Source organism: Nymphaea colorata, chromosome 8 (assembly GCF_008831285.2).
Source record: "Nymphaea colorata isolate Beijing-Zhang1983 chromosome 8, ASM883128v2, whole genome shotgun sequence".
Classification (NCBI taxonomy): Eukaryota; Viridiplantae; Streptophyta; class Magnoliopsida; order Nymphaeales; family Nymphaeaceae; genus Nymphaea; species Nymphaea colorata.
In genome coordinates this window covers 3,166,663-3,178,242 of record NC_045145.1, presented here as the reverse complement: position 1 = coordinate 3,178,242, position 11,580 = coordinate 3,166,663, and the positions used below count along the sequence as shown (strand labels likewise).

At 36.8% G+C, this 11,580-nt stretch overlaps 1 protein-coding gene across 4 annotated transcripts; it reads right to left on the bottom strand.

The window, feature by feature from the left end:
- Positions 1-716: 716 nt before the first annotated feature.
- LOC116259235 (uncharacterized) lies at positions 717-11,356 on the bottom strand. 4 transcript variants are annotated; one of them, XR_007574119.1, is made up of 12 exons: positions 10,638-11,356; positions 10,118-10,292; positions 8,990-9,379; positions 7,738-7,821; positions 7,092-7,655; positions 6,503-6,638; positions 5,126-5,288; positions 4,822-4,950; positions 3,221-3,415; positions 2,149-2,271; positions 1,262-1,613; positions 717-859 (listed from the first exon to the last, which is right to left on the bottom strand). XR_007574119.1 is itself a non-coding variant. In XM_031636950.2 (11 exons), exons 3-11 carry the CDS (start codon positions 9,264-9,266, stop codon positions 1,491-1,493), a joined length of 1,794 nt encoding a protein of 597 aa, XP_031492810.1. In that variant the 5' UTR covers positions 9,267-9,379; positions 10,118-10,292; positions 10,638-11,356; the 3' UTR covers positions 1,092-1,490. The 4 variants fall into 4 exon arrangements, 3 of the variants coding, with proteins under 3 accessions (XP_031492810.1, XP_031492813.1, XP_031492812.1); XM_031636950.2 differs by lacking the exon at positions 717-859 and having other exon boundaries at positions 1,092-1,613; XM_031636953.2 differs by lacking the exon at positions 717-859 and having other exon boundaries at positions 1,092-1,613; positions 10,118-10,190.
- Between the last annotated feature and the right edge of the window lie 224 nt (positions 11,357-11,580).

The following is an 11,580-nucleotide window of genomic DNA, read 5'->3' as shown; positions in this document are numbered from 1 at the left end:
ATATAGGAAAATGAGAGCCTTAACAAATAATGACTTGAATATAGTTTTTTAGCCCATAATCAGAATGCAACCAAGTGGCCACACAAGGCAAGGGATCTCATTGGTATTCTTAAGGGTTATTTGAAAATAAGAACACTTTATGAGTATTTCATGAATATGTTTCAAATTTTTTTTAGACAGATTCATGAAACAACAGTTTTAGTATTTCACAAATCTGTATTAATCTTTAATGCATACTCAAGAAACACTCATAAAGTGTTCCCTCAACTCTTTACGCATACATAATATTGTAAATTTCAGAAATTGAATCAAGTTATAGACCAATTGTCGATTCAGCAATTCAGTCAAATCTATAAAAACTTGGCAAAAACAATATTTACTCATTTTTGAAAAATAAATAAAGAGAAAAAAATTAATTAAATATAACAAAAAATTAAAAAATATTTTAAAAAAGTTAAGTAAATTTATGATAAAGCAAGAAACATACAGTAGCAGTTTGTAAATCGAACGGAACGGATTTGCTGCCAATTAATACAAAGTAACCAGATTTTCATGACATAGAAAGAAAAGAGGATATAGACTTCGACGAGGAAGGAACATCAACCGGCTTTGCCAAACAAAAAAAGCCAAAGAACAAAAGTCGAAATTTAAGATAGATTAAATGAACTTACGAACTTTTTTATGAGGGCACTGCAAAACCTCTTCTCAAATTCGAATGGCGGTCTGTGAGATGTGACGTATTCAACCCCCACCCTCTCCCCCAAGCCTATACATTTAGGGGGTGTGATCCGAGGTAATCCAAGATCTGAGATCCAAAGGTTCGCATTTTTTATTCTAACAAGAATTTGAGATCTTATGCCTGAAAGATGCACGGATTACACCATAAATTTGTTAACTTGTATATAAATCGGACTTGCAAAACATTACCCAGCTCAGACTAACTATAATGCTAATAGATGGTCTTCTTGTCTAAAAATGAACCATTGTTACATTAATCTTGTCAATCTTTAGCATGAGCCAACGTAAACCGAAGTTGCAATTTGCATCTGACTAGTCTATATATATATAACTTGGTTTTTGAATGATTAAACTGAAGAAAGAGCAAACCTTTGTAATGCTCGGGGGCCTGGCCCCCAGGAAGCTCAGTATTTACAGCATATATCATTTTAAGGAAATAGGCAAAATGCGGGGGGAGGAAAAGAGTACAGAAGAAGGGGATGAACGCTTGTGGGGAGGGGGTTATGAAGAACGAATAACTTACATATGTATAGTGGAGCAAAATGTTGGGCATCTGCTTATGCAGCAAAGAGAAAAGAATGGCAAGCTGAAGAAGAGAGATGGCGGTTACAAGGCAAGGAGGCTTGTTTGGCTCTCATGTTACCGCTCACAAATGCCAACATTGTTGGAGCCAAAGAGGCGGCATAAGCAGCAGCAAGGTCAGCCTCACACATGGCCATGTTCAGAAGCCAGATAGCGAGTCAATGGCCCTTTTAGCAAACTTCACCTTCATCAAGTGTCACAAGAGCAGGTAACTGGCCGTGATTCACAAAATCAATTTTGTTGAGTCTCACACAGCAGAGGACTTGCTCGGGAAGTTCCTCTGGCTTCTGTGCCTGCAAAATAATCATTCTCCATTCACAGATCTGATTTTACCTTGTTAAAAGCATAGTTTGAGCTTTCATCACAATTCAAGAGAGGAACGCAACCAAACATGGATTAAGCAGGAGGGAGTCAGAAATCAAAGAATCAGCTTCGGCCAAATCAAGCAATCACCCAAGATTTGCATTGAGCTACTGAGTCCTCATATACCATTTGAAAGAACGTGATGTGTGCCTGAACATCTAGGAGCAAACCATACTCGAAGATTCCACATTTCAAGTTACTAAAACTAGTAGTTGCAGTGTGTTTGCAACAGTTGACAATAGAAAGAAATGTTATACAAGCTTTTGATTTACCAAGTCACTAACACTGGACTCGGGAAAAAGAGTCTGGGCCCATAATGTATTCCACCTACAAACCTTAAGCCATATCATAATAAAGAAAAGCACAGGAGAAGCCTATAAAATAAGAAAACAAGACAGGAATACAAATGACAGAAAGCATCAAGACAAAAATAATTATGCTGAAACTAGCAGTAATAGAAGGTACCTGAATTGTCAAGCCCAGGTCTATTATTCCATGTTTCAAGCGCTCGCGAAAAGCTTCTAGCCCCTTTCTTGATATGTAGCTGAAACGATGTATGTCTAGATCTATCTCAAAGTAGTTTGGTCCCTGTTTAACAAGAAGACAGAGGCTATGGTTGATCAACAAATCTCAATGTTCTAAATATCCGATCGGAAACCTCATGGCATTATAGATATCTGACAGGATAACTAAAGCCTCAGCAAAAGATATTGCAAAATCATATCGGGTTGGAAAAGTCACTGGCTCCTATGATAACCTACTCCCTCCTTCAGTTTTGTAAAATTTTCAACTTAGATGAGCCATAAGAAACGTTAGATAGAAGACCCAGTATTCTCTACAAACGACTCAGGCCAGGGAACAAAATTTATGGAGAAGCAATTGAACCCAATTCGTTGAAGAATCCTGAAGAAAATGCAACAAAATGATGTGAAGACAGAATACACAGAGAGTCAGGAGAAAATGGCAGGACTTCCTAAAGTTGTAAAGAAACATATTTCCAAATTTAGATGAATACATAACCTTTAACATAGATGTGTTCATTGACATCTCTCAGAATTTTGACAGTTAGATGAATACATATCCTTTCTTCAGATAGCCTAAATGCGTTATATGATTGACATCACTCATAATTTTGACAGTTAAATTTTACTGAAAACACCAACATTGGCTTCAGCAAACTTACTATGTCAAAAGCTACAAAGCATGCTTTTTCGAAGGGTGACTACGTCACCATTGAAACAATCTTCCAAGACAGAGGGAACCACTTTGTCGCAAGAATTTCAAGCCCATCAAGGTAACCAACCACCACTCAAAAGAATGTTTTTTTTTTAATACTTTTAAATACTTTCTCACATCAACCACATATAAAATTAGTTAATTTGCCGCTAGAATTTCCTCTGCTATATTGACACTGATCAACAACAAAAGTTAATTCACCAACATTGTGCTCCCATTTAAGTAATAAAAGTGACATAACTGTAGAATTGGTCTAAGCCAGTTTATGAGTTGAATGTCAGATGACAACAAAAAATATTACCTTATAAAAACAATGTTGAGGCCGTGAAAGCACTGGCTTTTCGTTATAAGCATGCACAAGTTTCTTCTCAGCAGAGTTCAGGTGAAGCTCATCTGGGTTTACAACCCGAGCCATGATCTTCAGTCGTTCTCTGAAGGGAACCACAGAATCTACTGCAAAGCCTTTAACCTTTTCAGTTTCATCATCTATTAATTTCTGCATAGAGTAAAAAGAAAAAAAGAAAGACAGAAAGAAAGAATAACTATTAACAACCCCTCACCAGCTATAAGAAAATGCAAAAGCATAGGCACAGCTCAGGTTAAATCCAGCCAAGAAAAATGAAGATACACAGGAAAAGATGGTAAGAGAAAAATGACGGTGAGAAACCCAATTTCTTGTATTATAGAAATCAGATTGTGCATGGAATAATAAACATTCTTCAGCTAACCGGATATTGTGTAAGAAATGCAAGCACACACATTAAATGATCTAGGGATCCCAATTTAGATCTGGCACATTAATGGATCAAGCATCACAAGAGTGAGAAAGATGAACCATCAAATAGAATATACTGAGTGGTGAGTGCAATGCACGCTATTATTCAAAAACAATCTTGTTCTTTAACAGTCCATTTTTGAGAGCAAAAGAAATGCCAAACTGTTGGAAGTGCAATAAAGTTGAGAATATGAAATATAAACAGTTAGGTTGCATTAATGTTTCGGATGTCAGAAAGAAAAACAAACCTCATGATTATTGTTACAAATGACTGTAGAATTCTAATGTAACAATTTGACAAAAATATACTTCTTTACATTGCTTAGTGACATGGAACTTTAAAAGTGAGTTAACACACTTAAAAGTAACTTTTTTACATTTATAGTTAATTCATGTTAGTGGAGCTTCCAAAGGAAAGTGGACTCTCACATGAAAACATGTTTATTAAAGGAGCTCAGCATAAGGAAAAAGCTGTTGAGAAAGACCTCTCTGAAGTACAATTGCATTTCCATATGAAACACATTGCCAAAGAGAGAGATTTTCTTTGAACATTTAGTACCAAAAAAGCATCTTCAACTCATCTTTGAGTGTGATATGCATTTCGTAAGAAATAGCGTTTCCTCCATCCAAATTAGTTGAAAAAAATGCAGCCGGATTGGTTCTTCATGCTTCACAATTGATTTCATCTTACAAATGAAGAATGTGCTAGATATTCATTACAATGTTTCTAGAAAAAGAACTCCAGAATGGAAATATTATGAATCACAAAGTAATGCAAAAGTGTGCATCATGTGAGATCCATGTCTTGAGTCAAGTCACACACATTTATTGCAAGGGAAAAATATAGATGCCTTACTTGATATTTAACTTAAAAGCATTGGGGATGCAGTGTTTTAAAATAGAAAACAAATTTAATGTTTAAGCTAGTGAGTGTGTGTCACTGAAAGCCATAATTGCATCATCAGTATCATGATAAGGTAACCTGCATCAGTATGTACCAGATAAAGCCACTGTGTCCACAAAACTTGGGCATCAATACATTGAGCAATCAGAGAAAGATTACGTGCATATTATATGCAAATACTTACTAAGATAAAATCCAACTTGAATAGAAAAACAGAGTATACCTTAATGCTTTCCTGAAAATGTGGTGAAATGTCTTTCTCAAAACTATCAGATATTTTAAAATATAATACAAGGCTCATGCCTTCACCATCACTGTCACCTAGGAACATAGCAGCTGGATATGTAGGAAGCTGCCACAAGAAAGATAAAATGATGTATAAGTACCAGTTTTATGAAAAGATTCCAGAATATGCTTAAACCAAAAAAATACTTCTTTTCCTACAATTCATCATTTAAGAAGTTGTAATTGCTTATCAGAAAAGGTATACTCCAAATTTTCTTTGTGGAAACTGAAAAGAAAAGTACCTGAATGTTAACAACGAGGATAGAAGGCATTCCTCCATGAGGTTTCACACATGGAAGCTCAAGATACTGAGCAATGTGATGTATCTTCTGTGAAGACGTAAAAAGATCAACCCCAAATGGAGAAAATGGAGCATAATTTGGAGCAGGACTCTTTTTCTTATCTCTGCGATGTAAAAAAATCAACTCAATGTTAGTTACATAGTCCATGTAAGCCTGTGCACTACATCTCATAGAGAGCTTTTCCAATTTTTTTGGATTTTTGCATTTTGTTATCAACAAACCCAAGCAATACAGAAACACTTGAGAAATGAAAATGATAAATGAAATCTTTCTGAGCTTATTACAAATGGGACAACACACAAAAACATAAATGTACTAGTTTAGCGCCACCATAATGACTAAATTCATAGATTTACTTTCTTAGAAGAAACGTTACTATCATCAACTGAAATTATGTGCAGCCAAACAGCCTATATGAATTAATGCCAAAGTACTTCTTAGAAAGCATTTATATCATTAATAAATAAAGTAAACACAACGTAAAGCATAGGATTCGATTTAGCTAGAATATCATCATGAACAGGATTATTAGTGGTGCACTGAATCACAAGCCAGTTAATCCAGAACACCACGTTCTCACTTCTCAACAACAAAAATAAATGAAAATAATACAATATATTTTAAAATAAGTAATTTAAAATTGTATCCAACATGTTTCTCCACTTTCTTCTACAGAAGAATTTTTTTTTTTCTTTTACAAGGGAAACAGATTAAAAACAATCACAAGTTACGGCACACTTTTGTAAGTTCTTTTGTTAGGCCCCTACAGAAAACATAAGAATAAATATTTTTTTATTGATTTAAATTTTAAAGCTGTCTTTTTCTGTTGATTATCTATTACAAAACATCCATTAAATAAATTATTCTGAATGCAAATAATACTCTTTAAAAAGGTGAAACCCCCCAGCTTAGATTGTATATAAAAGATAGGCGATAGAAAATCACCATCTTTTCCTACAATGAATTAATGAAGTTATCAAACACATGTTTGTCAGAAAATATTTTTTTAAAAGGCACATTTAATGTTTCATATTCAACAAAAAAGAGCACCTTCATACCCAATCTTTTGTGAGAGTATTGGAATACTTATACATAAAAGTACGTACATACACATGTACATCTATATCTATATGTCCGCACACACACATAGAAAAGCTTGTCACATGTTTAAGGAATCCAGATTCTTCTGGTCTGAAAAATGCCTTCCTGAGGAACTTGGTTTCTCTAAAGGAATTTCCAGTCAACCTTGGATCTGATGCTGTGAATCTGGCATGACATCCAACACAGTTCTACACAATGAGCAGAATAACTGCAAACCTGAAATAATTCTCACTCCGAAGCTTGAAGACAGAGGGTTCAAGATGAGACCAGCAACCCTGAGCTTGCTTTTCCCCTGATGAGCACGGAATCTGGAATCCTGCTCTAGGATGATACAGGAACTTCTTGGAGGCACCTATACAAAACAAATTAACAAACATATAATCATCGTTTTTGGAGAAATCCTTTTGTAAATTTAAATGTCCATGAAATTCTCTGGATAAGTTCATGATGGCATTAAGCAAACATAATATTTAATGCGAACCCTCTATAGTTTATACAATCACCAAAGAGAAATAAAGAAGGAAACACATTGTAAATCAAAGTGGAAAAGCACTCCAGATTACTTTCCACAGAGAGGCTGGAAACAATGAGTCTGAATCCCCAATAACACACAATTTCACATATGTTTTCAGGCATGTTCTGCTTGGCAAACCTACTGGCTATGCAGCAAATTTTGAATGCCTGTCAGGATGAACTATATGCTGATAAAGACCAAATGTTCAGGCATATGAAAATGGTTTAAATTGCCTAGAAGAAAGAAAAACAAGACAAAGAGAAAACTGTCATGGACACCATAAACACTTACAGATTTCCGTCATGACTGTTGTGTCATCTCCATCATAAGACCGCCGCTTGAAAGATACTCTGATAACTGCTGACTTTTTCCTCTGAGATGGAGGGCCAGGACTTAGTGGTTGTGTTTTGTCATTGAAGCTGACTGTTGGGACTAATCTTGGCAAGCAAGATATTGTTCTCTGTTTCTGTGATTGATCATGATTTTTCTCTTCTATGTTGGATGCATTTTCTTTAAATGGGCTACAATGTCCATAAGCATCTTCCAATGATCTTTTCTTACGTGTATTAATCTCAGTTCCTGAAATTCTAGCATTGGCTTCATCAGTTTTACCTAAATATGGAAGGTCATATCCCTGTGTATCCCTAGCTGTTAAGCTATCAAATTCCTTGGACTGATCTTTGTTTGAAAACACTGGTTTTCCTCCATCCATTTGAAGACATTGTTCAACTGTCAAAGACATTGGGACTCCATCAGGAAAATCCTCTATTTTGCCCATAGCTTCTACCAAGCATGGGGCATTCTCATACTGCACCTGTGAAGCTCCTGAGCTATTGTTTATGGTAGGAAAACAATCTGCACCAAGACACAAGGACCAGATATGTAAACATTTCTCAACAATATTCTCTTAAATGAAATTCATGTTTCTTTTCCCAACCTCCATAGACACTGCAGAAGTCTTCATCGGTATCAGATTCCAGAATACTGACAGAATCAAACCACGCTTCCTCTTGGTGCACCACTACAAATGGATATCATTCAAAAGGTTAACCCTTCACCTTCATTTTCTTCTGATAGTATGGATAGAGCTTAATTAAGACAGTAATAGATGACACAGACAGTAGATAAAGGTAATCCATAATTAAAAAAAGTTGTGGGCCCAAAGTTGCAGCAAAGGCAAAAGGAGTTCATGCAACCTATGTACTGAAGGCTTTTCTTGAAATGGACATGAATGCAGAAACAACTTATACATATGAACAAAGATTACAATGAAAACCAAAGCAATTGTACCATAATTCCATCAACAACATACACACAGTCATAATTCAAGCATTTATTTTTCAATATAGCTTGAAGATATTAGGTACATAGAAGTTTTAACAATTCTCATTCTGATCCAATATGCTTCTTAAGCAGAACGAATATCAGAAATCAAACTATCCCATGCGTTTAGGTCCACCCAGCCATGACAAAGAATATCGCCTACAAAAGGAGATCATATAAGGATCACTTCTTCATGCATTAAGCTAGACAATTTTTTAATCAGTCATACCTATAGTTTCTTGAGTGCAATAAATATCTATTTCCTTGATATCATATAGAAAAATCAATATTTCTGAATTCGAGCAGATCTCATAATTTTCCTTTTCCATGTATAAAATTTTAACTGTCTATCTGATTAGTCATATGTGTCATCATTCCAACCTATTCTTAAAATTAGTTCTATTTGATTGTTCATTAGATCAAAATCTCCATGAAACAGACTAAACATACATGTCTTTAGCATTAATAAACGAATATACCAGACAGGCATCACATGTTAGAAAGCATGTGCTACAAAATCTCTTAGTTTCTTTTCTTATGCTTTTCTACAAAAACTTCTTAAGGTAAACCATTTATTGTTCAAAGAAAGGATAACTAAACTCTTTCATCCCCAAAAGATAAAGAAAAATGATGAAAAGGGTAACAAAGCTTCCTCTCTAGGATTCCATTATTTTATTGCTACATTTTAGAAACTAATTTCTGCAATTACGAAATGCAGCACCATGATACATTTACTTAGTGAGCTATCTAATGACCATTTGATGGAAACATGCTGAATTTGCATAAATCTTTAAAAATTGAAACAACAATCATCAGCACCTTGGGACAAACAAAGAACAAGAACAATGACAAATGTTGATAATTACCACTGGCATCATTCTGATCTCTGTGCCACTGTAGCTGAGTGAGGTGGAGCGTTAAATTTGAAACTTCTGTTCTACCATGAGCTGTCGCAGCTTTCTCAAGATCCTTCTGTACAAATTCATTGATGGCAAAATCTGCTAAAGGATTCATAGAATCATTGACACGTGCTTGAGAAACAGCAGGAGATGAAGCAGAAACTTTTCTCCTCCAGCGTCTGGACCTGATGAAGTATTTTCTTGCTCTGGGCTTCCTTTTGGATGATGATACGCAGCCACCCATTGTAAGAGTATCACTTTAAAGACCTTTGACTATGGGTAGGATGTTCGCTCATACAATATGGTACATTGTTGGTTAGAAGAGAAAGCCAATAAAGACTATTGATAAATCAGAACCTGCCAAGTTTGGATTCAGCTTACCATCAATATTCAGTATGAATTCACGAAAAAAAGTATATGATAATTAGTCAAGGCCCTAAGGCAGCAAGAAATATCAGCAATTATTAGGAAAATCTCACCATCCCCTGACGGCTAGTTGTGCAACGCAAAAGTTGGCCAATCTAAGTCAACACATAATTGGCAACCTAAGAGACATATGTGGGTTGAACGACAATTGCAGGGCAAAAAAGATTGGACTTTTAGATACCATGGCATTGTTAATGCGTACCGTGTTCTGGCTTGAGGTTTTTCACTATGACCGCAGGCAAGATCAGACATTAGAACTTCTTTTAAAACCTACGCAGCTGAAATCAAATTAAGTTGTCAAACAAAGATATCTTTTGTATGAAGTTGAACGATTGCAGGGTCCGTTCTTCATGGGGGTTTTCTCTTTTCGAATTAACCCAAGATCAGTAGTACCATCCTACCGATCATTCATTCAACTCACTAAACGCACAACGAGTGCAAAAAAAGTGAGGCACTCCTGCTTCACAATGCAAGAGAGTCAAGAGGCCACAACACGGCAAAGCATTACCTAGATCGACAATTCAACTATATGGGTAGCGAACACGAACCAAAAAATGGTGGAGATCAGAGACCGGAGAAACAAAGAAAACTAAGTATAGGAAGAAGGGGAGGGGAAGAAGGAGCAATTTGAGGAGCATAGATGGAGGACACGGCAAAAAATCATGTCACCTTTAGTCGACAGCGTCCTGAAATGGCCCTATCGCGTCGTCTGCAAGCGGGAACCAAAACGACCTCGAAATCACTACATGAGCAGATACCTTCATATCAGCATGTAGAAACTCAGAGAAAATTCATGCCTGCTTCCGCACTTGATGCAGACAAACAAAGCGCCAGACAGAGAGCTCTGTGACGACATATCAACGTGGGCTTCAGCTTTCGTCTTCTCATAATCAAGGTGAGAAAGATATAAACACTAAAGGCCGACAAAAGGTCCAGCGGAAAAGGAAGGGAAACAAAAAGGCCAGACCAAATTTACCTATCTCTCTTTTGTTTCGAAATGGTCCTCAAAAAGAAAAGGAAAAAAGAAGCTTTTGCGAAGGTAAAAGCAAAACAAAACCAACTGCATTTGGCCGCTGCAATGTAAATCTCTATTCTCCTTCCAAAATACGATCATAACCAAGAGAGAGAGAGAGAGAGAGAGAGAGAGAGAGAGAGAGAGAGAGAGAGAGAGAGAGAGAGAGAGAGAAACCTGCAAAAAGACGATGACATTGGTTTTCGCCGACGGGAGAGAGAGAGAGAGAGAGGGGAAGAGGCAAAAAGTGGGGGAAGGTTGTCTGGGAACGGCCTGAAGTGGCTCTCTAGCTAAAGCTGGGAATTGGGAAATGGCAACAAAACGTGACGTTCGGTTTTGAACGTGAAAAGAGAGAGAGAGAGAGAGAGAGAGAGAGGTTGGTGGTGGGTTCGGTAAGGAGAGAGAAGGGTGATTGATGTAACGAGCGAGAGAGAGAGAGCGAGGATTGGACTTGAAAATGGGGAAGAGGGGGCTCAGACTTCAGGCACTGCAGTTAAGAGTGGGGGAAACAGAAGCTGATGCGTTTCCCCCACTACCACCATGACCACCACCACCTTCCTATTTAATATTAATCTCTAAAAAGAGAAGACGATGGAAAAACTCATACTCTTACAATGTCTCTCTCTCTCAATCTCATGTATGTCTGTCTACCTCTGCGTCACCTGGCTTTCTCTTGTTCCTCTGTCGGTTATTTCCGTCCAAGGTTAGAAATGGAAGGTACCGGTGAAGGGCAGGCGATGGATTCTCCTCTCTCTCCTTTTTTTCTCCCATGAAGTGAGGTAAGGAAAGATACGCGTCCGTATGGCGCGGAAAACAGGAGAACTAATGATCCCGAGAGACACGCGAGAGACAGAAGAGAGAGAGATCGTTGAAACAAGAAGTCAGTCATCCGTGGGCCAGAAGAGAGAGAGAGATACGCCGACGCCGACGATGCAGACGGACCCAATTTTTAACAACGAATTGAATTTCCAGACGATCCCATTTCTCTGTCCGTATGTATTTATATGTATACTTCTAACGGAATATTTCTTTTTTATTAATTAAAACTTATTTTCTCAAATTTTAAAAATGAGCTTTCTTAGCTTACACAGTCTCAATTCCCCTTTAGAATTTTTTTTGT